Source organism: Mauremys reevesii, linkage group 1 (assembly GCF_016161935.1).
Source record: "Mauremys reevesii isolate NIE-2019 linkage group 1, ASM1616193v1, whole genome shotgun sequence".
NCBI lineage: Eukaryota > Metazoa > Chordata > Testudines > Geoemydidae > Mauremys > Mauremys reevesii.
Window position 1 is genome coordinate 83,847,381 of NC_052623.1, and position 26,110 is coordinate 83,873,490.

At 38.2% G+C, this 26,110-nt stretch overlaps 1 protein-coding gene across 8 annotated transcripts in view; it reads left to right on the plus strand.

The window, feature by feature from the left end:
- LMO7 (LIM domain 7) overlaps positions 1-26,110 on the plus strand; it is a 187,204-nt gene that overhangs the window by 29,431 nt on the left and 131,663 nt on the right. For all 8 annotated transcript variants that reach the window (XM_039544106.1, XM_039544125.1, XM_039544132.1 and 5 more), the window contains exon 3: positions 24,817-24,887. In XM_039544106.1, the coding sequence (XP_039400040.1) occupies positions 24,817-24,887 (71 nt within the window). The remainder of the gene's footprint in view (positions 1-24,816; positions 24,888-26,110) is intronic.

A 26,110-nucleotide genomic window follows, 5' to 3' on the forward strand; every position in this document is an offset into this window, starting at 1 on the left:
GTTGGGCTTGCCATTTGTGATGGCCCATCTCACCACCTCAGCATCCCAGGGCCCCGGCCCCTCGCTCCAGTAACACCACCCCTTCCCCATCCCACTGCACTCCCCTTCCGATCTTCCTACCCTGGCTCTGCAGGTGGCGGGTGAGTTCCAGGTTGGGGGAGTAATCGACGGGGGTCCTGTAGTGTTCGGTTTTGGAAAAAATGGAAAATTGGCAACCCTATGATCAGCACTACTCTGTGTTTTAGCAAGAGGGGACAAGGGGTCCTTTAAAAACCAATACTAGGGAAAAGTATATTCCAGCTTGAGCATGACAATCTGTTTATCTTCTGTGCTTCTCTACTTCAAAATGATGGTATGTGCAACTGCCACAAGACAGTTTTATTAAGTATGGCATTAATTAGCTCAGATGCTTATTGTGTCACGAATTTGCAGGACTTTTGGAGCATCCACCATGTGCATCAGTACATATCAAGATTTATTAGAGACATTAATATGGATTGGTGTTTTGGAAAAGAAGCTGTTGTGGCAATTTGGTAGATGTTTGTAAGGTCCAGTGATTTAAAAACCCTTAAGGGTAATACGGTAAAACCACAGGCACTTTGCAAATGAGTTGTTAAATATTTTTCATCTATCCATATATTTGTCAATGGATGGGGATTAATTTCACATGGATCTTTTGATTTGTTTAAACAAAGGTTTGGAATGATGGAAACAATACATAAATTTAAAAATAATTTTTTTTTAACTTACTGGAGTAAAAACCCTAAAGAGTCATTTTCAGTTTTAGATTAAGAATTCTATTAAAGTTACAGCTCAGAATGAATTTGTATGAGTGCTCTTTTGGAAAAATAGGGGTCATTTCTAGACCTACTAGAAATACAGTATTGTAGTTTTTCAGAAATGTCTTTCTGTTTCTGACTAGCTCTACAATGGTTCTAACACTATGAAAATTCATTTATCTTGTTGAAGCAACACATTGAGTATATATGATTTGGTTGAAATAAATTCCTCTTTATAACACAAGATGTCAGGAGATGCACAGGATCACTGCAAAGCAGAGAGACTACACAGTGACTATCTCTGAACTGAAGCTCTCTCCTTCCATTAAATATAATGTACGCAATATGAATTTAAAAAATCAGGTAGAAATAATGCAACATGTTTCTCTGATTATCAAATACATCCCAGCCTTTATTAACTAAATCATCAAGGAAGTGATCAAATGTGTAAATTTTGGTGGAAAATGTATAGATGAAAGGGATGAACTCTTTGCCCAAAATAGTGATGCTTTTGGCTTCTATAAACAGTTGTTACTGTCACAAAAGCATATGGTAAAATGGTTCTGCTAAGTCTTAATGCAAACAAATGCCTCTTTAATATAGCCTAATATTTTACAGAGAATCAGGATAGGCATCTGAAAGAGAAAAAAACTTTACTGGGATTAACTTTCTCTTAAATATGATTTTGACTAGTAAATAATACTTCGTGTATTGAAGTAAAAGACGAAGAAACCACATTAGTTTAGGGAGGGTGTATTGAACCCATGCATTTTCCTCATTTTTTGGAGTGTAGGGGCCAGACCAGCAGTGTAAGGTATCAAATCAGTTAAGGTTTTTCAGTATTACTTGACATTAATGTATGCATCTCCTTAAATAACTGGGTGCTTATTATTTTATTTTAAACCTATGTTCTGGGATGTAAAATTATAGTAAGTAATTACTTAAATTCCTGCTGTCTTACTACTTTTTTGCATAGTAGTAGGAGTTATTTCAAATATTGTTAGTATTCATGCTGTAGACTAAAAATACATAATTGATCCCCCCTTTCAGAAATAGCTGCCTCAGCTTTGGTTCCTGATTTCATATTTAGGCTACTAAGGGTGGGATTTTCTCATATGGCTAAATGATTTAGGAGCTTCAATAAAGGCTTTTATTATTTGTCCTCTTAAATCACTTAGGTGTATGAGAAATATCCCACCCTTACTTGCCTAAATATGAACGCAGGAACCTAAGCAAAGGCACCTATTTTTTAAATTGGCCAATATATGTCTGTGCATTTTTGTACTGTCATCATGGCTACATTTTTCAGTTTAAAAATCAGCATCTGGAGCAGTCTAAAATAAGTTTCTTTAACTCTCGTGCTACTTTATTCAGTAATAACATTGGATAATCAGATGAAAATAAATGGATAGTTTTTTTTGTTTTCTGAAAAATGAATTATCAGTATTTTGGGGATGAAACTGAATTCAGATAACTTAACAGAACTTATGCGGAGTCCTTGTGTAACCTTTGAGGTTAACAACTTTATTTGTCCATAAGCTTTTGTGGGCTAGAACCCACTTCATCAGATGCATAGAGTGGAAAATACAGGAGCAGGTATAAATATATGAAAGGATAGGGGTTGCTTTACCACGTGTGAGGTCAATCTAATGAGATAAATCAATTAACAGCAGGATACCAAGGGAGGAAAAATAACTTTTGAAGTTGTAAGAGAGAGGTCCATTAGACAGTTGACAAGATGGTGTGAGTAACAGTAGGGAGAAATTAGTATTGGGGAAATCAGTTTTAGGTTTTGTAATGACTCAACCACTCCCAGTCTTTATTCAGGCCTAATCTGATGGTGTCCAGTTTGCAAATTAATTCCAGTTCTGCAGCTTCACGTTGGAATCTGTTTTTGAAGTTTTTGTTGTTGAAGAATTGACACTTTCAGGTCTGTTACTGAGTGACCAGAGAGATTGAAGTGTTATTTTACTGTTTTTTTAATGTTATGATTCCTGATGTCAGATTTGTGTCCATTTATTCTTTTGCGTAGAAACTGTCCAGTTTGGCCAAAGTACATGGCAGGGGGACATTGCTATCACATTGGTAGATGTGCAGGTGAATGAGCCCCTGACAGTGTGATTGATGTGGTTAGGTCCTATAATGGTGTCCCTTGAATAGATATGTGGACAGAGTCAGCACCGGGATTTGTTGCAGGGTTTGGTTCCTGGGTTGGTGATTTTGTTGAGTGGTGTGTAGTTGCTGGTGAGTATTTGCTTCAGGCTGGGGGTCTGTCTGTAAGTGAGGTCTGACCTGTCTTCCAAGTTCTGTGAGAGTGATGGAATCATCCTTCAGGGAAGGTTGTAGATCCTTTGATGATGCACTGGAGAGGTTTTAGTTGGGGGCTGTAGGTGATAGCTAGTGGCATTCTGTTACTTTCTTTGTTGGGCCTGTCTTGTAGTAGGTGACTTCTGGGTACAAATTTGTTAGTCTCTAAAGTGCCACAAGGACTCCTCGTTATTTCTACTGATACAGATTAACATGGCTACCACTCTGAAACCTGTTAACAGAACTTGAATGTAACAATGGGCGTATGATAAATATGTTTGTTTTAATGAAAATGGTCAAGAGTTGAATAAAAGTTGAAATAAAGTGGTAAGTTTCCATCACTGAGTTCTAACATGTCCGTCTTGTTTTGGGAAACATTTTACTAACATTTTGTAAAGTACTAACTTCATAATACATTTAAAGTTACATTAAGGAACTCATGAAAACGTACTTTAAACTGTATTGATGGGAAGCATAAGGTTATGGTAGCAGTATATTCTCAAGGAAGAGATTCTTGCACAATAGACCATATCCTGTTGTCTTCAGTGCTTAAATTTAAAAAATGATACTTATTTGTGTAATATTGAGTGACTAGGATTCCTTTGTGTTTCATGATTTTTTACTTTCTGTTTTTTGTTTTTGGATGCAGTATTCTTGGAGAAAATGTGATTTATATTAATGCATGTATTATTCCATTGTACAAAACAAAACTACAGCTGAACAATGTAAATATTTCTGACTTGGAGTAAATTATGCAGAGGCAGGAAGGTGAGGGGTCTGTTTCACTAGATAAGATCCCATGTTCATAAGTGAATGAAAAGGCTGAGGACTAACTTGATTCCTCATACTCATGAGCAAACTCTTTCTCCTTCACTTTGCCTTCTCTAAATTGGTTGTTAAATTTTTGGCACTATATAAACTATGTGATACTTTAGTAAACAGAGCAAGGCACATTCCTTGCTCTCTTGAGTGACATTTTAACTGTGCAAGCAAGTGCAGGCAATTTAAAAAAAAATATTGTGTGGTGGGTTTGTGAATACTGTTTAGTAAGCTGTCTGGGCAATGAGACCTATTACATGCCCCTGGATATGATAAATAGTGACAGCTGAAAAGTCATATCATGAGCTGTGTCTGTACACAAGCTTCTCCATCGTCTTGTTGCACAAGAAACAAATATACAGCAAGTACCCTGACTCAGGTGTAGGAGTGGTTATTTGCTATGTACCAGGAAAAGGGATTGTTGAATACCTTTCCTCTCACTATGGTGATTGCCATTTCCTGGTGACTTCTCTCCAGTAACAATGTTCATTGCTGTCTAGCTGTTCCTTCCATTACACCATACCATTAGACAGAGAAAGGAAGACTCTTCCACCATAAAAGGTAGACAAACTGTACAAATTCACTAATAGACTTTTGCTTATTCTGAGGCATCTGGTACTGGTCACTGTCAGTGATGGGACAGCAGGCTAGATGGACAACTAATTTCCTGCTGTACAGTAATTCCTTTGTCCCTCTGTAAATGTTATGCAGATGGGTTGTGAATATTTCAGCCCTGAGCTTACCCCAGCACACTTTATTCTAAATGTAGATGATGTAAGGTTTAATGTTCAAGAAAGTCTTCTGAAAAATGTGCAGCATGCCTGATTTATAATAGACAAATAAGATTAAATCTTGCACAGAAAGGCAGTGTAGTCAAAACTGTGACTTACTTAAAAGGGAACATTATTTTTCTCCCCGGTTTTACATCAAGAATATGAAGCAGTGACCTAAAGTTTAAAGTGTTTATCTGCCAATCTGTTTGTTTAATGGTAAAGTATAGGGTGTCTTCAACTGCTCTACTGATTTGCAAATAAAATTAAACTTATCTTTGCTTAGAAAAAGTAATTATTTACTAGATTAAGTGGGAGAAATGCATGCTATCATGAAATATGTATAAAGGAAATATGTTTATACACTAAGTAGTCTATGCTTTGTCTAAGTTGCTAGGCAGAACTTCAGACATTCTTAAGTCTGAACATTCCAAAAGGTATTTGATCATAGAAATCATTGTGGCTTGAAAATAATGCTTCAGGCATCTTGTCTATCCTATGGAAGTCTGAAATATTTTTATATTTTAGGCATCTTCCTATTACATTAGTTGTTTGGACTAGAAGTAACATTATTCCAGATTAGTGCTTCAGATTTATTATACTTGAAGACAGAACAGTAAAGTAGAAATGCAAGAATATCCCAAACATTTGCATCTACTTTTGTAATCCAAAAAGTGTTTGCTCTTGGATAAAAGCTATATAAACTAAATTATTAGGATTAGATCAACATTCTTTCAGGATTTAGTGTCTGCCACTGGCATAACATAAAAAAGACTCTTCTTTCCTATTTAGTGCTTTTTTTGCATTTTTCATTAATTATTATAGTCAAATATCTCTCCTGGAAAAAAAATATTGAAAATGGTTCAGCCTAGAGGTGACACAAACTAACATAAGTTTCTGCTACACAGAACTATCCTTGCCTAGCTGGTTATAAATCCAATATCCAGACTTCTCTTTGAGATAAGCATTATCAGATAAAGTAGTTTTGCTAAATCTTCTTTCTCTTTATAGTTTCTTCTTCCAAGGAAAATGTAGATATTAAAACCCTGGAAAAATACCCATGTTTAAGTGCATAAAGGGACAATTTTCATACTTAAGTCCATTATGTGAAAACTGTTTGATATTTTAAATCTTTGGTTCTCCCCCCTCCCCCTTTGCTGTAGGACGTACAGATTTCTGCTGAAATACCTTATTAAAAATAAGACACTAATAAATGGCTTGTGCAATGGGAGAGAAACTATATATAATATTAGTAATTTAAACTCACCCTGTGGGCAGTGCATGTAGCAATCGATGTGTATGTAGCGAGATAGCCAAATCTGCCTATGGTTCCTCTAAACACACCCTGGTTAGGGGGCCAGACTGGTTTGACAGAACTCTAACTTGTCTCAAAACCACACATTGCTGTAGTGAAGCAATAAAATAGTAACTGAAAGAAAGAGTTTCACATTGGAGGAGATTAGAATCACACAGAATAGAATAGAGGTGTGTGGGTGATGGAACAGTGGTTTTGGGAATGGGATAATGCCACGGTTAGGAAAGACATTACCTTGAGATGTCACTGTGCTGTAGTTACTGCCCATTGTTTACTTCATTCCCCTATTTCCCTCCCTCACCTTAATTCTTAAACCAGTGGTACCCAAACTTTTCCTCTCATGTCCCCCTTACAGTAATAGAATGTGTCTGTGCCCCACCTGGATTGGAGGCCATGGCCAGGGGCTGGGCTGCATGGCACTGCTCCTTCTCCCTGTTGTCTCTGTGCTGGTGTTGCTGCACCACTGACTGTCATAACCATTTCATTACATATAGTCGTGCCCTAAATTTTAATTCCCACACAACAGACTTCATTGAAAAATAGGTTGCCAGTGCCATGTTGGACTTCGCTCAAAGTCAACTTATGACTTGACTTAGACATTAAGATAGGGGAGGGACAGAGAACCGAGTGATGTGGGACATATGGAGAGGTGAGAGCAGGGTGTTGGTCAGTGATAGGGTTAATGGGGGAGAGGGGCAATAACTGTGCCCTCCCCTATACCAGCAGCTTTTTTAGGTCTATGTGTGGCATCTTTTCAAGCAGATTATGCAACAGAGAAATGGTGTACAATACAAATTTTCACATGTGGCTGGAGAGTGAGTCTGCCCTGCACTCTTCTGGCAGCGGTAGCTCCTGTCCCATGAGGCTGGGTCTGGCTCTCCACTCCGGGGGTTGTGACATGATGCACAGGGTTACTTGGTGCTGTGAACCCATGTGCAATGTCACAGTGCCACTCTGCTGAATGATGGAGGAGTGGCTGGGACAAATCTGAATGGTGCTGTGACCCTATGTGCTGGGTCACAATGCCCAGAGTAGGAGCTGGGCCCAGCCCTGTGGGACGGGAGCCACTGCTGCCAGATGAGTGTGGGATAGGATAACTTTTCAGCCCCATCACCCCTTCCTCTGCATGGCAAAATCTGGCTCCATCAGTGGGGCTGATGGAAGTAGATGGACTCTGTTCTGCTTGCTTCTAGTTGTTTCTGCATCTAATGCTGGCTTCATTAAGCCTGGAGTGCCATAAACCGGGGTGATGCTGGTGAACTAAGATATATGGTCACCCTGCCTTTTTGCTGATGATCAATTAGGGAACTTCGTTTTTTTGTGGGGGGGGGGAGGGGTTCTTTTCTTTTTTTATACACACAGTTAAAAGTGAGAAGATGGAGGAAAAGTAATCAGTTTGAAAAATGTGTGGATACTTCTATCAGACAGCTGACAAAAAATATTTAAAAACCTTCTTAACACTGTGGCTGTTCAAAGACAACTGAGAAAAATCTAATATATTAAATGGTTCAGAGAGAACTCCAAATGAGGTTTAATAAGAGAATCTGCATGGCTGATATACATATCCTTAAACATGTCCTATAAAATGTTATACAATACACCTAGCTTGATACACGTTGTAAAGCACTTCAAAGTGTTCTTGGTCTCCAGTGTTCATTACAACCAAAGTAAGTTTTATAAATAGGGTTGGCAGAATTCAGTTTTTTTTATAATTTTGATGATAATATCAATGTTTGTTACTTTTTTAAATTTTTTTTATCAATTTTAAATTTTCACAGTTGTGGGGAATCCTGGGAGTGTGAGTTTTAGACAATAATGACAGTAAATGATGAGATTCAAAAACTTAAAGCTTTATAACTGTTAAAACACAAATTGTCAACATTGAATGTCAAAAATATACGAAGTAAACCTCTTTAAATAAAATTCTAAATTTTCAGGCAACATTTTTCTTATTTTGCATATCTGTAAATTTTGATTATTATTAATGGAAATACTTTTTTGTATGTGTGTGGTGAAACTGATGTTTACCAACATTTACCGATAAAAATAAAATCCTTTCTAGTTATAAAGCTAAAACCTGAATCTTTTATCTATAGATGTGAGGCAAGGATGCATTTTAAGTCAAAACATTTGTTTTTCTTAATGGTTGCTATTTTCACTAAGCCTTGCAGATGCCCATCTAACAAGTGGTTGTTTCATTCTCATATGACTATATAAATCACTGCATTTTTTTTCTGTGTATAAGATTTTTTTTCGTGGTAAGTTTGCCCCTTGCACTACAATTGTAAAGTGTACTGTAAAAATAAAATCTTGGAATTAGAAAAATTTGCATGGGTAAGGAAAAGAAATCCTAATAACACTGATTGCCTCAACCAGGCAAGAAACCTCCCAATTATCTTAAATATAAGAAAACTATGTATTTACACACACAGATCTACCATTTAAACATTTCCCCTATCCCAATAGGGCAAACTTTCTTTCAAATTCCAACTCAATCTTTTTTTATTTCATTCACATGACTCATCAGTGTTAACCCATCCAAGGGTGCCAATATCCATGCAATGCTAATTCCATCAGACCTTAACCTTCATTTGGTAGGATAGGTCTTAAAAAGCACAGGCAAGAGTTAATCTAACTTGTCAAAATCTATTTTTAAATTGCTTGTTGAAATATTGTTGTAACTTGAGTTAGAACAGCCTCTTCTGGAAAATCCTGCATAGCTGGCTGAAGTGTTCCTGGCGAAGAGCATGCAATGAGCATGTAAAGACCAAGATTGTTAATTTTCCTTATACTGCTTGTCTCAAACCACTATTTAAGTGAGATGATTGGTTAGGAGGCATGGCATGTTGAATTCTTAAGTCAATACTCTTTGTGTTTGAGTGTCTTCAACTCCTGGGGATCATTTGTTCAGCTAGTTTTTAAACAAACTTTCCTTTATCAGTAAACTAACTTATGATAATTAGACAGGATACACCAATTTAACTTTCTGGGATATAACTAACTTCTGTTTCAGCTTGCCTAAAGTCTTTGCTGCAGTGAGTGGGTGTCTTTCTTCCAGAACATGAAATCTATCTTAGATTCTCTCAGCAAAGTAGACACAACAGGAGAAAATGTAATGGAACACATCTGTTTTACGGTCTCTTTGTTTCTTAGTCTCGTACAATCAATTATTCACAATTTTGAATTCTCCTGCTTTTCTGAGTTGTGTTCCCTCAGGCATAGATAAAGCATTTGTGACATTGTGGGTCCCACTCTTGAATTTATATTGCAAGAAATAATTAAATCAGCTACCTGTTCCTTCTCCAGATCACTATTTGAATAATTTTTGGCAGTATTTTTTGTTGTTCAACATCTTGTGTAAAACCACTTATTCAGTGGAAGTCAGGTCCACTTAATGAGAGCGAGAAACCTGAGAAATAATACTTAGAGACATGGGGGGACATCTAGACAAATCCTACCTCAGAGTTATTGATTGGAGCCCCAATCCTGCAATTCGCTCTACAAAGTTGCAGTCCAAACTTCTATTAAGCCGCAATCCAGTAGCAAGGGGAGGGGGAGGGGAAATGTGGATGACTGCATGCAGAGAGCTACTACTTCATGGAACAGGGAGATATAGTCACTACATATGACTCTAGGTTGGTCCCCTTCTGGAATATTGTGTTCAGTTCTTGGCACTTTTCATTACCAGAAAGATAGTGACAAATTTATGGGAGTTCATGAAAGGGCAACAAGAATTATCAGATCTGGAGCGATTCATTTAAGGAAAAATTTGAGTTAAATTTGCTTGGGCTTGGCTAACAGTAAATCTACAAATAAATGAAAGGTGTAAACAGTAAGGAATCCTGGTCCTCACTGAAGTCGATGAAAGGTTTACCACTGACTGCCAGGATTTCCCCCTATGGAGAAGGAGAGAGGTAAGGTAGTACAAGAACACATAATTAGGAGTAATGGATTAAATTAAAGGCAAAATTAGGATGAATAACTGAAAAAGCTTTTTGAAAGTAGCATACTTAAGCATACAACTTTCTCAAAAGTATGATGAGAAATTAGTATAATTTGGGATTTAATTAGAGGAAAAATATCTACTGGAGACTGTGGAATAATCTCCAAAGTGAAGTGCTAAAAGCAAGGTCACTTGTAATGTTGGCAAGGAGATGGGAAAAGCACGTATACCATAGGGAACAGCTCTGATTACCAGGGAGATGAAATGAAAGGCCTAACAGGCCTCTTCCACTTCTGATTTCTAAATCAGAGGCAATTGTATCCTTGAATAAAAACACAGTTGCTATTTTGAGATAATTATATTAGAAAACATTTTAATTAAAGGGCAGTAAACAACGTTTAGACATGTTAGATCCAATGAATAGTTGAACAGTGAAACTAAAGACAAACTATTCAGGATCAGCCACCAAAGTGTGTTGAATTACAGACAGTTGATATTTTGAGACATTTGGAATTCCACCTTAGCCCTTAAAAATGTACATTAGTAGTAGTGCCAACTAATTTACAGCTAGATGAGTGATGTTACTAATGCCAACATTTCTGATTTTGTAAGCAACGTGAATTCTGTTTTTAACATTAAAATACAAACCAGCTCCAAACCTTGAAACTTCCATGAAGACCTTCATCAAAATTTCATATCAAGTGTGCTAATATCAAGTGCTGATGATTGCCAGCTGCCTCTTCTGCAAATCCTCATTACTGTTCATTACTATTGGGCCAACTCTTTACTTTCTTCCTACCCCATCTTCCCTTCAGGTCTTCAGATGTGAGTGATCCTTTCTTAGATCTTTTTTTCCTCTTGATTTCTAATCATCCTTCTCTTCTGACTGTAATTATTTAATTTCTTTTATCTCCTGCCAGAGAGAGGGCCTAATGTAGGCTTGAAGTCTACAGTTAAATGTTGGATTATGTATCTTTCACTAGCTTTTTGTCTTGCATTTTTAACACTTTTTTCTAAATATAAATCTCGTTACTTACAGGTAAACACATTTTTACAAGCCATAAGAAATAGAAGTCCTGAAATCTCACTCCTGAGTTGGTTCATTTGTTACATTGCTTCTGCATCTCGCAGCCAGTCCAATACAGAACTTTTAAGTTAGTGGTTTACTTGAGTTAAAACACTTTAACTTGAATAAGCACACATCTTTGTTCTTTAGGATTTCCTCTTCCACATTTTAAACTTAATCATTTAAGGTCTCTTTGCCAAAGCATTGAGTAGCTTGCTTTCCTTATACCTCTAAAACTTGACTTGTAGCTTCAAAAAATAAAGCAGTATCTAATGATTTTATAGACCTGAATGTATAGGTGTGGTGTTTATTTTTAATTTCTTTAATTTTCATTGGTATGTAATGTCATTATTACTGTTAAGTTTTCCTGAAAAACCAGCAAATACAATATGTTTTGCAACTAAGCACAGATGTCTTCCCTTTCTTAAACTTATGTTTAATCATTGAGTCTGCATGGCTATCGCTAGGTAGATATACTGTTGAGAGTTCTGCAGGGTCAGACCCTGGATCAAGTCCAATAATTACTAGAAAGAGCAGTGATGCTGGCTATTAACCCACAACTATGATGATTTCCTCAGGACTTTCACAGACTTGTGTGCCTTTGTGTACCTCCCCTACCCATTATGAAATGTTGTTTGCCATCTAATTTCTGTATCTGTCATCCATCTGCTAGTCTTGCACATGGAATCGATTGGAAAATATTGGGCCCCGAGGGAGATGAGAAAAACAGGAGAGAGAAGAGACAAGATGGGAAAACCATCAGTGCTCAGAAATCTTGTGAAAAATATTGTCATTTTTTTTGACCAGCTCTACTCCAAACTGCATCTGTTGTGAATATTACATAGGGAATAATGCCTCCAGAAAAGCGTCTTCTGATGTTGGGGAAACTGTCCAGTAATAATAAATACACGGATCACCTCAGTGTAGGTGACAACACAGCTATACCAAAACATTGGCTTCTTCTCATTGTACACACCTCTTTATCTCCTGGAATTCCTCCCCACCCCCACCCCCAACTGGTTCTAGGTTACACCCTTCAAAGTAGGGACCTATTATATTTGGCACTCAACTACCAATCTATGGAACCATGTACATTTACTATCATAAAAGATTTAGAATGTCTGAAAACAAAGAGTAGTAAAACACTTCCAGGACTAGTATTAAAGCACTATTTTTCAGAGAAGAATCACTGCAACCTATACTTCGAGGAGATTTTAGATCTAAAGTGTGGATACTTTCCTTCCTTTCTCCTGCCAGTCCTGAAATGTTGCAGTTGTGACTCTGCCTGCCTAAGGATTCCCAACAGGGGTTTGCTGATAGATAGCGGTGGAGATTTATTTAGCCTGCTGTTCTCCTCTACAGTGAACAAGACTACTATTCTTAATGCTCTTCCTCCAACAAAGAATAAAAATAATAACCTAAGAATGGCTATACTGGGTCAGACCAAAGGTCCATCCAGCCTGATATTCTGTCTTCTGACAGTAGTCAGTGCCACATGCTTCAGAGGGAATTAGCAGAACAGGACAATTATCAAATGATCCATCCCTGTTGTCCAGTCCCAGCTTCTGGCAGTCAGAGGTTTAGGGACATCCAAGGCATAGGGTTGCATCCCTGACTATCATGGCTAATAGCCCTTGATGGACCTATCTTCCATGAACTTATTTAATTCTTTTTTTAACCCAGTTATACTTTTGGCCTTCACAATATCCCCTGGCAACGAGTTTCACAACTTGACTGCATTGTGTGAATTAGTACTTCCTCATGTTTGTTTCAAACCTGCTGCCTATTAATTTCATTGGGTGACCCCTGGTCCTTCTGTTATGTGAAAAGGGAAAAAACACTTTTTTTTTTTCTCCATATCATTCGTGATTGTATAGACCCCTGTCATATCCCTCCTTTGCTGTCTCTCTTCTAAACTGAACAGTCCCAGTTTTTTTAAATTTCTTTGTATGGAAGCTGTTCTATACCCTTCATCATTTTTTGTTGATCTTCTCTGTACCTTTCCCAATTCTAGTATCTTTTCTATTTTTTTTTATTTTTTATCTTTTTTTGAGATGGGGAAACCAGAACTGCATGTGGTCTTTGAGGTATGGGAGTGCCATGGGTTTATATCGTGGCATTATGATATTTATGGTCTTATTACCTCTACCTTTCCTTATGATTCCTAACATTGTTAGCTTTTTTGACTTCCACTGTGCATTGATCAGATGTTTTCAAAGAACTACAGTGACTCCAAGATATTTGACTCTACAGCTAATTTAGACCTTATCATTTTGTATGTGTAGTTGGGATTATGTTTTCCAATATGCATTACTTTTCATTTGCATCAACATTGAATTTCATCTGCCGTTTTGTTGTGCAGTCACCCAATTTTGTGAGATTCCTTTGTAACTCTTCATAGTAAGCTTTGGATTTCACTATCTTGAATAATTCAGTAGCTTGTTTGAACTCTTTCACCTCATTGTTTACCCCCCTTTTTTAGATCATTTATGAATAGGTTGAACAGCACAGGTTCCAGTACAGATCCTGGAGGGACCCTGCTGTTTACCTCTTTCATTGTGAAAACTGACCATTTATTCCTATGCTTTGTTTCCTACCTGTAACCAGTTACTGATCCATGAGAGGACCTTCCCTTTTATCCCATGACAGCTTACTTTGCTTAAAAACCTTTGGTGACAGACCTAGTCAAAGACTTTCTGAAAGTCCAAGCACACTACATCAGCTGAATCATCTTTATCCACATGCTTATTGACACCCACAAGGATTCAAATAGACTGTTGAGGCATGATTTCCCTTTACAAAAGCGCTGTTGACTCTTCCCTAACATATAGTGTTCATCAGTGTCTGATAATTCTGTTCTTTATTATAGCTTCAACCAGTTTGTCTGGTACTCACATTAGGCGTACAGGCCTATAATTGCCAGGATCACCTCTGGAGCCTTTTTAAAAAAAAAAAAAAAAAAAGGGCATTATATTGGTTACCATCCAGTCATCTCGTACAGAGGCTGATTTAAGTGATGAGTTACATACCACAGTTAGTAGTTCTGCAATTTACATCTGAGTTTCTTCAGAACTCCTGGGTGAATACCATCTGGGCCTGCTGAGTTATTACACAAAAATTATAAATTAAACAGTATCAGTTACGTATTGAAAGTTTATATTGCAACTTCAGTTATAACACATACGTTCTGGTATGGAATGAACATTTCTTTACTGCATAAAGTTTAATTCCAATCTTGCGTTGTCTGTGTCGCAAGAGGTTGATTGCAGTTTGCACAAGCCTCTTCTGTCTTTAAGGTATGTCTACACTGCACACCCCTTTCAGCAGTGTGTAGAGTACATACACTACATCTTCCCCCCCCCCCCCAACTCTCAGCATAGGTATAAATAGCAGTGTGAACAGTGAGGCACTGCTTAGGCCAGACCCTTGCACTGATATGTGTTGCTATGCACAGCAGTGTGGGCATAGCTTGTTTTTCACTGTGGCATATAACTACACATACCCTATATGCCACTGTAAGAGGTGTGGAATATAGGCATAGCCTTAGAGGTATTCAAATTTAAAAATCACAGTTCTGCGTATAAACTTTATATGTATTAGTTTTGCAAGTAACCTAATCTTACTATAATTGAAAGTGTAATTCAGTATTTACTTTTTTCTCCTTTTCATTTAAACCAACAGTAACAAAAGTGCTGTCACTGTTTCCCTTGTTATAATTAGTGACATTTTCTTGTTTCTGCATGGAAGACACATATGTTAAAGTGATGACAAAAACCCCAAAGTAATCCAGGGGACTCAGGCAGGTGTGGTATTTGAAATTACTTTTCGTTCACTGTGTAAACTGACTAGAGCTCTGTGAAGCTCATATTTTTGTCTCTTTCACCAACAGAAGTTGGTCTAATAAAAGACATTACCTCACCTACCTTGTGAGTGTCATATTCTGGGACCAACACAGCTATATAATAACACTGCAAACAACAGTGGTAGATTTCAAATTGTCAGCATCCCATTAATACATATCTTTTGTTGACAAGGTGAGTTATGGCAATCAGACAGAATTTAGTGAGTCAAGATTTTGTTATGGGCTATTTACAAATTTGTTTTCATTCTATTCATATCTGAGATGTACCGTGTGACGATGTACTACTCAGTGAAACTCTACCCTATTATGAAACACACATAGCAAGTTTAAACAATAGTAGGTAGGGCTGTAGCTAGGAAATTGAACCTTGTAAACACACAATGGCAGATCTATATTACCCCATCCATAGTAAACTATAATTTGTGAAGATAGACGTATCATCCCACACAATAGTCATTAAAATAGAAAATGCAGCTTGGGGAATGATCAATGTGATGTTAATTCTCTGTGTATTTAAAAAATGTTGCCAATCCTAAGCAATGTTGCAGCCAAGAGACTAATTGTATGCTTCTAATGCTGGGATGGGCTACTAAAATAGCACAAAAATAGCACTTCTAGTGAATCAATGCAGTGTTCTAAAATGTTATCTATTAATTTTTAGATAATTCAGTTCTGAACTGTTTCCTATAGACTCTCAAAGTTAGGTACTTGGTAAATGTGCTCTTCCTGTGTTTTGCTTCTGGCTGGGACTTGGCATACAAATTGTTGCCTCTGAAGCAATTTTACCCTCATTCCAACTTCAGCTCAGTGTGTTTGAATGTATTGGCTGAGAGTGGGAATGAAAGTGTGAAAATGGCAGCTTTGAATGTATTTGTATTTACAGGATTGTTGGAAGCTTTTCAAATTATGATTTGAAAGGATAACACTTGTGCACTTATGTACTATGATTATGCTGAAAATGTCTATTCCTTTTGGCTATGCTAAATTAAAGTGTACTTAAGTAAAATGCTAAAAGCTACACAAATAATGAAAATGGAATGTCTTGAGTCACACCCTAATTTCTGTTATCTCAGTTATTTGTGATTCTGGGAAACCAGATTCTGAGTAATATGTATTCTTCATGTGAGTTGAATTTTCCTCTTGTGGCAAATAAAATGTACCCTTTAGTGTATCATCACTTCCACTTGAGTAGAATGTGTCACTCTAATGGGATCAGCCTCAGGAAGCCAAATGTTTTCCTGTTTCTTAAATTGAATTTCTTGTTGCATTTATGGGATGATAACAACTAATCAAGATGTTGTGTTGGCACGATTTTCAGCTGAACTCTTTGCAACTGGTAATATTACCAGTTAAGGTCACAGATGGTATTTTTTTTAACTCCCCTCTATTACAATGGCAATCAGAAATAACCAGTATTGAGTAAGTAGGTTTGCTAATTTGTGCTTAGAGTGGGCAGGTGTCTTTGGATGAATAGTTTATTTACCAAAAAATGCAGTTTGGGGCTGAAAATATTTGTGAATTTGGGTTGAATTTGGTGAATTGTTTCAGATTTTAAAAAAAGTAACATTTTAAAAAAAAGTTTAAATGTTTTTGTTTTTACTTTTTAAAAATGAAACGTTTAGGTTTTTTGTTTTAAAACAATATTTTGTTTGTTTGGTTTTGTTTAAAGAACCAAAGAAGGGTAAAGAACACCTGAAAATTAACAAGAAATTCTCACTTTGTGTTTAACAAAATATCTTGTTAAACCAAGAGGTTTCTTTGCTTTTTCATTTTGGCCAGACATTGAATTTTTTCTGGTTTTAGCTTGACCTGAAATACTCCTCCCCCCCGCCCAGATTTTTTCACCTTGGCCAGAAACTGAAAAATCAGTTAGTTCAACTCTACTGGAAACTTTCAATTTACCAATCTAACATTACTTTTCTGCAATAATAAATAGTTTATAAAATAAGACCATGCTTCATTTTAAAAAAAAGTTAGTTGCGGAGAGATGTAAGAATAATTTAATGTTTGAATAAATTTCATTCAAATAGGGTGGCTACTTTTGAACTGGATTCCTATCTCAATCTCAAGAAGCAGAAGCTATGTAATGTTTATAGAATAAACAATAGGGAAATCTGATCTCTTGGGATATAATTCTATTGGGGAGGAGGGGTCTGAGTAATATCACAAAAGCAAAATTTGAATGGATTATGCCCTCATAATTTCAGGTTTTAAATATTCTCTCCAACAAGGACATCTACTGCTATTGCTCTTTTATGGGGTGAATTTGCATAGGCATGGGTCACTTCTCACTGGACAAACAGGAATACCGTATATACTCATTCATAAGCCAAATTTTTTTTAGTAAAAAAGGGAAGCACCAGAGAAGGGAGTTGGCTTATGAACAGGTATAGAGAGGGAGAGGTGGGACACAGCCCCTCCCCCCAACAAAGGGAGCAAGGAGAGGCAGCACAGCCAGAAGGGAAGAGGTGGAGCCAGAGTCTCTCCACCTCTGGCCACGCTGCTCTCCCCCCAGCCTCTGAAGCAGCTGCAGCTGCAGGGCTGACAGACTGCAGCTGTGCTGGTTGGCCCCATCCCCTAGAGCAGGCTATGGCTGTGCCGCCCGGCCCAGCCTGCTGGAACATGCTGTGGCTGCGCCGCTGGGTCTGGCCCGCCGGAGCAGGCTGCAGCCAGGTCAGAGACATTCTCCCCAGATAAGGCAGGAAGGGATGGGGTGGGGAGAGTGGGGGGGGTCCCGGGTTAGGGGTGGGGTCATGTGGGGGGTGGTCACAGGTTACTCCCCTACTCCCAGCTTCTCCCTCCCTCCAAAAAAAAATTCCTCACCAGTTGCTGTGCTGGCCTGTCAGCCCCCTCCTGTGCCCCAAACTCCTCATCCCCGGGGCCCACTCTCGAGCCTGCACCCCCAGCCAGAGCCCTCACCCACTCCCGCACCCCTACCCCAGCCGTGTGAAAATGAATGAGGATGAGGGAGAGTGAGTTACCAAGTGAATGGGAGTGGGGCTTCGGGGACAGGGTTGGGGCAGGGCAGGTGTTTGGTTTTGTGTTATTAGGAAGTTGGCAGCCCTATCTCTTATGCATAGGAAGAGCTCCCCATAGATAGCCACAAATAGACTTTGTTGTCACCCTTGAAGTCCCTCTTTAAAACTTTTCCGTGGGTGTGTCTACATTGCTTGCTTCTTTTGGCGGCATGTAGAATACATACCCACGTAGCCCCCTAACATGGATATAAATAGCAGCAGTGTAGCTGGTGGGGCATGCCTAGGGTGACCAGACAGCAAATGTGAAAAATCGGGATGGAGTTAGGGGGTAATAGGAGCCTATATAAGAAAAAGACACCAAAATTGGGACTGTCCCTATAAAATCGGGACATCTGGTCACCCTAGGCATGCCTTAGGCAGGTGGCATAAAGACATGCCTGAAAGGTGTGGGTATGTATGCGAGTACATACCCTACGTGCTCTCTACTCACCCAAGCTGTGACTACCTGTTTACAGTACTATTTTTAGCAGGGTAAAGTCCCACTGCCTCCCTGCTGTTGAAGTCTTTTCCCTCCCACAGGAAAAGATTCCTCCAGAGGGGAAACGCTCTGACAGGGAGGAAGCAGAGAGGAAAGGCTCTGCCCAGCTCCCTGTTGCTGGAGCCTTGCCTGCAGCAGGGAGCTGCTGAACCCTTTTCCAGCTGCCTCCCCTCTGCCAGAGCCTTTCACTGACATGTGTAGCTACACAGTGCACTGTGGGTGCAGCTTGCTTTCATGTAGCTACTAGGGCTGTCAAGCGATGAAAAATTTAATCGCACTGTAAACAATAATAGAACGCCATTTATTTAAATATTTTGGATGTTTTCTACATTTTCAAATGTATTGATTGCAATTACAACACAGAATACAAAGTGTACAGTGCTCACTTTATATTTTTATTAAAAATATTTGCACTGTATAAAAACGAGAGTATTTTTCAGTTCACCTCATACAGGTACTGTAGTGCAATCTCTTTATTATGAAAGTTGAACTTACAAACATAGACTTGTGTACCAAAAAACCCCTGCATTCAAAAATAAAACAATGTAAAACTTTAGATCCTACAAGTCCACTCAGTCCTACTTCTTGTTCAGCCAATCGCTCAGACCAAACATGGTTGGTTACAATTTGCAGAAGATAATGCTGCCCACTTCTTGTTTACAATGTCACCTGAAAGTGAGAACAGATATTTGCATGTCACTGTTGTAGTGAGTGTCACAAGATATTTACATGCCAGATGCACTAAAGATTCATATGTCTCTTGATGTTTCAACCACCATTCTAGAGGACATGTGTCCATGCTGAAGACGGGTTCTGCTCGATAATAATCCAAAGCAGTGTGGACCAACTCATGTTCATTTTCATCATTTGAGTCAGATGCCACCAGCAGAAGGTTGATTTTCTTTTTTTTGGTGGTTTGGATTCTGCAGTTTCCGCATCAAAGTGTTGCTCTTTTAAGACTTCTGAAAGTATGCGCCACACTTCATCCCTCTCAGATTTTGGAAGGCACTTGAGATTCTTAATTTTTGGGTCGAGTGCTGTAGCTGTCTTTAGAAATTTCACATTGGTATCTTCTTTGCATTTTGTCAAATTTGCAGTGAAAGCTTTTTTTTTTTTTTTAAATGAACATGTGCTAGGTCATCATCCGAGACCGCTATAACATGAAATGTATGGGAGAATGTGGTAAAACACAGCAGGACACATGCAATTCTCCCCCCAAGGAGTTGAGTCACTAATTTAATTAACCCATTATTTGTTAACAAGTGTCATCAGCATGGAAGCATGTCCTCTGGAATGATGGCCAAAGCATGAAGAGGCATATGAATCTTTAGCGCATCTGGCATGTAAATATCTTATGACACCAGCTACAACAGTGTCACACTAACGCCTGTTCTCACTTTCAGATGACATTGTAAATAAGAAGTGGGCACCATTATCTCCCATAAATGTAAACAAACTTGTTTATCTTAGCAATTGGCTGAACGAGAAGTAGAACTGTGTGGACTTGTAGGCTCTAAAGTTTTCCTTTTTTTTGTTTTTGAGTGCAATTATGTAACAAAACCTACATTTGTAAGTTTCACTTTCATGAGAAAGAGATTGCACTGCAGTACTTGTATGAGGTGAATTGAAATTAATGGGCAGCAGGTTTAAAACAAATAAAAGGAAGTTGTTCTTCACACAGTGCACAGTCAACTTGTGGAACTCCTTGCCTGAGGAGGTTGTGAAGGCTAGGACTATAACAGCGTTTAAAAGAGAACTATATAAATTCATGGAGGTTAAGTCCATTATTGGCTATTAGCCAGGATGGGTAAGGAATGGTGTCCCTAGCCTCTGTTTGTTTGTCATAGGGTGGAGATGGATGGCAGGAGAGAGATCACTTGATCATTACCTGTTAGATTCACTCCCTTTGGGGCACCTGGCATTGTCCACTGTTGGTAGACAGGATACTGGGCTGGATGGATCTTTGTTCTGACCCAGTATGACCGTTCTTATGTACTATTTCTTTTGTTTATCATTTTTACAGTGCAAATATTTGTAATAAAAAATATTAAGTGAGTACTGTACACTTTGTCTTGTGTTGTAATTGAAATCAAAAGATTTGAAAATGTAGAAAAAAATTAAAAAATATTTAATTTCAATTGGTATTCTATTGTTTAACAGTGTGTTTTGTTTTGTTTTTTTTTAGTTAATCGCATGAGTTAACTACGATTAATCAACAGCCCTAGTAGCTACACATACACTACACGTTGCAGCCAGTGGTGTGTAGCATAAAAATAACCGGCCAGGATGCCCGCAAATACAAAAACTTGACAACGATAAGCAACTGATATGTTTCGTTCTCCTTCAGTCTGTTCATTGCACCCACTGGTTATCTATAGTTAGTTGGATTTGAATAATAAATAATAGTGAGAGTCTTAACAATTACAGTTAAACTTTTCCCCTCCTTGAGTGTTTGTTTTAATCCCATTTTTAAGGCCAGTTTTGGCTGCAAGTTTGAGTACTTCAAACTTTCCCAAACTGTAATCGTGTTTCATGACATTGCAGTGGAGGAAAGCAAACTTCTGAATCTCTTCCCATTATATTTATATAGCAGCCTAAGAATAGGATTTTAATGTGAACAAAGTGACTCATTTGCTGTTTCCTTATATTTCATGTAAGATGCAGAGTTATCATGTATGTATAGGAAACCATTTTGAAAGTTTTATGCACACTTTCAAGAGGACAGTCCTTATCAGAAAGCTGTTCATGTTCCTGATTTTTTTAAAATTAAACTGTCACCCTAGTAATAGACACACCAAAGGTAGCCACTTAGTTTAGTTTTTTCCATATATGCAGTCTATTGACCTGTGACACAGGATAGAATCCTGGAGAGACTGTGAAACAAGCCTATTTCATATAGTGTGTGTGTGAGAAATTGCTTTTTAAATAATTTATTAATGAAACCTATATAGCTGAAACATAGTTTGGATATTAATGTTAAGGAAGTCTCGGCAATAAGCTAAGGCCCAGGATGGCCTATAGTAGTTTGAAGTGTTTTAGCATAAGGGATGTTAAAATTAGCATAAGCAGCTTGACCTGAGTTCATAAGATTTAGTAACAACTTGTTTTCAACACTATTCTTTATTAGTATTCAAAATCTCTTAGTAAATGTATCTAATTTTAAAAATTCTTAAAATATATCAGTTTGACAGTTTTCTTCCTCTCTCTCTCTCTCTCTCTCTCTCTCTCTGCATTAATGCAGATGCCTGAGGGGCTGTACGAAGAATAATTTAAAAGGCTAAAATGTGTCCAGTGCAAACAGTCTTTTAATTTTAGATGTGTAATTTTAACAAGTCCAGAAGTCTAATGCAAACATCTGCAAACTCCTCACAGTGAGATCAGACTCATTTTTGTTGGGAAGTGGTGGGTCCTTTCCAGCTGCTGTCGTGTTTCAGTGAACTTGGTGATTATGAAAGGTGCTCCATTGACAGCTATGGAGAATGAAGTTTTTTCTTTATTTAGAGAACAGGCTCAGCATAGGCAATGACAAGCTAAGATTCCCCACATTGTGCCAGTAGAGCCAATTCTATGTTCTGGAGGGACTATCTCAATGAGTTAGACAGTAGCTGTCTCAATGACCAATGTATTTCTTGATTACTGCAGATAGGATTGCCAACTTTCTAGTCACGCAAAACCAAACACCCTAGCCCCGCTCCTTCCCCAGGCACTGCCCCTGCTCACTACATTTCCCCCTTCCTCAGTGGCTCACTCTCCCCCACTCTCACTCACTTGCACTGGGCTGGGGCAGGGGGTTGAGGTGCAGGAGGGGTGAGGGCTATGGCTGGGGGTGGGGCTGGGGATGAGGGGTTTGGGGTGCAGGAGGGGGCTCTGGATTTGGAGGGGCTCAGGACTCAGGCAGAGTGTTCGGGATCAGGGTTGGGACATAGGCTTACCTCAAGTGGCTCCTGGTCAGCAGTGCAGCAGGTGGGGGCTAACGCAGGCTGCCTGCCTGTCCTGGCACCATGCTGCATGTGCCCTGGAAGCAGCCAGCAGGTCCAGGTCCTAGGCAGGGGGGCCATGGGGCTCCACACGCTGCTTTTGCCCGCAGGCATTTAAGTGTGGTGCCAGTGGGAGTGCAGAGTCGGTGCTCGGAGTGGGGGCAGCACGCGGAGCACCGTGGGCCCCCCTGCCTAAGACCTGGACCTGCTGGCTGCTTCCGGGGTGCAGCACGGTGACAACCAGGACAGGTAGGGACTAGCCTGCTTTAGACCCTCAGCACTGCCAGTCAGACCTTTAACATCCTGGTCGGTGGTGCTGACCGGAGATGCTAGGGTCCCTTTTTGAAAACCGGACACATGGTCACCCTAACTGCAGATGAGATTTTCAATTACGAAGTTTAAAATTTGCTAAGAATTTCAACATTTGGATGTGCTTGGTTTGTGCGTTATAGGAAAATAAGCCATTGCAGCTTTGTGACACACCAAATGTAGCCACTTTGCTGTTGACTAGAAGAAATATCACATTTACAGTTCCAATTGTGGCTTTATGAATAAACTGTCCATATTTAAATCCAAATTCTGCCTTGACCTTAAGGATGTACATCATAGGAGTAGCAGACAAAGTGTGGATAAAATTTGGCCCCTAGGTATTTTACTCAGTAATTAACTAGATAAGTGCGTCCTGTCATTTTTGAGTTTGAATCAGAACTACAACTCTAGACCCCTGTCCTGCAAATATGATTTCCACTCTTCTAGAATTTAGTGTTTGCAGGATCTGGGGCCTAGTTTAATTTATGGAATATAAACTCTTCTATAAACTGTCTATATTTAAATCTTTAATGTAAGTAATGCAATCAATATAAGAAGAAAACATTATGTTCCTCATTGAATGTAAAACAGGTTGAAAGAGAACAAGGTACTAAAATAAGGTTAAGTGTATCCCAAATGCCTAAGAATGTTTCGGGAGAGGGCAGGGTGGGTGCTACTATTTGAACTTGCTTTCAGATGTGTTATTGGGTAAACTTTAATATCTCTTAAAATGATGTCACTAACTGATCAACTATAAGTCGATATGAGTCTCAAACACAAGTACTCACTCAAACCATTTTTTAACAGGAAAATGACACACATTATCTAGAAGAACCAGTTTCACTATTTTTGTTACAAGATTGTTTTCTGAATTTTGAAGTTTCTTATCTAGAAATGAACACTCTCTATCTGTCTTCCTGCCTGATTATTTGTTGTGAAATTCTGGAATAACGCATGACACCCTACCAAACAAACAGGAAGAGCTTCATAATGTACTCATTATTATATCTGATAATCTGGTTTTTTTGGTCTCAATAACCATTTTTGAAATAAAAATTACATAACAAAGTTTAAAAATAATTTTAAAACTTTTTCTGAGTTTTTTTAATGTAAATTAGTTTGGTTATGTAGGAATAATGATCTGAAGATAGTGGAACTACTTACATGTTTCAGAGTAGCAGCCGTGTTAGTCTGTATCTGCAAAAAGAACAGGAGTACTTGTGGCACCTTAGAGACTAACACATGCATTTGAGCATAAGCTTTCGTGGGCTACAGCCCACTTCTTCGGATGCATAGAGTGGAACATATATTGAGGAGATACACAGAGAGCATCATATATGTGTATATATATCTCCTCAATATATATTCCATTCTATGCATCCGAAGAAGTGGGCTGTAGCCCACGAAAGCTTATGCTCAAATGCATGTGTTAGTCTCTAAGGTGCCACAAGTACTCCTGTTCTTTTTTTACTTGTGCACATTTATTGTTGCAGGATCAGGTCCTTAAAAGCTTGCTTATATATCTAATTTCCATTTCCCCTTTTAGTTTACTTACCTTCCGTTTCCCCACCTTTAATTTAAAAAAAAAAAAAGTCACATCAGTAAAGATTCATTACTCATCCTAGAAATAGGTATCAGTTTGGATATAGTGAGTAAAGGCTGGATAGAATAAGTCAAAAGTTGTTTGCAAGCCTTAACTTCTCTTTACAAATATAGCTAAAAACCTTCTCTCTAGAAAGTTCGCACTGTACTTTGTATCATAGTTTTAGAGAAGTGTGTGTATGCAAACTGTGAAAATATCTGGGAAACATGGAACTTGTTCAGTTCTTCTGTTTCAAATTTACCATGCTTTGCACACTTCACAGTAATCATTTACATTAGAAAATAATGGTAGCTATTCCCAGTGTGTAGTTGATGATTGGCTCATGCTGAAGGAGATGGATTTACTGATATAGTTAAATGTAAGCTCTTCTTACGAGGCATAAAGAACAAACTTGCATTCCTTTGACTGTTTTGTTTTTATTGATATTACTTCCAAAGAACTCTTTCTGACTGTGAAGTCCTGAGTCTTGTAATACTACTTATCAGTCTTTTGCTAGCCCGGTTGTAATTTATTGTTAAAAGACAAATTAACATTGTTGTTTTCTATATAGGCAGTCACCGGGAAAAGTTTTGGAACCAAAGATTTTCGAGCCGCTTTAGAAAACGGAGTCCTGTTGTGTGAGTAAGTATGGAAAATGTACACTATAAATGTAAAAACTGCACAGCTTAAATATATCACCTATTCGCTAATTAAGATAAAATTGTCTAGTTTTCTCTCTTAAATATCTTGTTCAACTGATGTTTCCTTGGCTGCAAACAATATCTGTCAAAGCAAATTAGATTAAATATACTACTTGTCAGTCTCAGACCACACTATTGAAGATGGAAGGTGATGGGGTGGGGGGGAAAAGTAATTTTCTCCAAGTGGTACTTGTTAGAGCTGGGTGAAATTTTTCATTCAAATTTTTTTCAGCAAAAAATGCTGATTCAGAAACACCAAAATAGTTTGTGAATCCTTGTTTGTGCCAAATTGTTCGTATTTAAGAAAACCAACCAAAAAACCTACCACCAGAATTCCAAGAAAGTCTAAACGTTTTGATATTTTTGAGTTTTTGTTTCAAAATTCTCTTCACATTTATTTTTGAAAATTTTAAAAATGTTAAAGCACTCTAAATCAAAATGAATAGTTTGGATTCAAATGAACCATTTACACAGAAGATGTGGTATAATTTTTTCCTTCTTCACTCACTCCATTGTTGACTTAAATAACTGCATCATCAGGTTGACTATTTCTATGATTGCTCACTGTCCCTAGTTTCCTCTGGAAACATTCCAACCACTCACGAGTTACTGGCAGAGAGCTAACAGGACTTGCCTTGCCAGTGAGTCAGGGTAATAGAACTTTCATCCTGTCCCTGAATTCTTCTTCTTGTTTTTTTTTTAAACTCCATCTGTGCAGGATCCCAAGACTGCAGGCGGCATTAATCCGCTAAGATTTTAGGGCAGGGCAGGAGTAAGTCATCAGAATGCCAACAACACCGGGAAATATCTAGGTGGGAGCAGAGGAATTCCTAGTAGCATATTTTTATTAAAAAAAATAGCACTTTGTCTGTGTCTCCAAATTATTTTTAGATGAGTTAGCGTGGGGGAATACTAGTTTACATGGGCTGCAAAAATATTTATTTACAAGCCTTTAAGTTTCTGTCTGTACATACCATAAACAGTGATTATGAAAAGTGCAGAAATGGTGCAACTTGTTCCGTATTTCTCTCATTTGTCTTTATTTGTTGTCTTCTCTCTACATTCTATTTATTGATCGATTGTTTGATTTCTTCCACTCACTTCTCCTTCCCATCCTATTTTTCTGGCTGCTTCCTCCATCTTCCCCTGCGGGATATGGGAGTT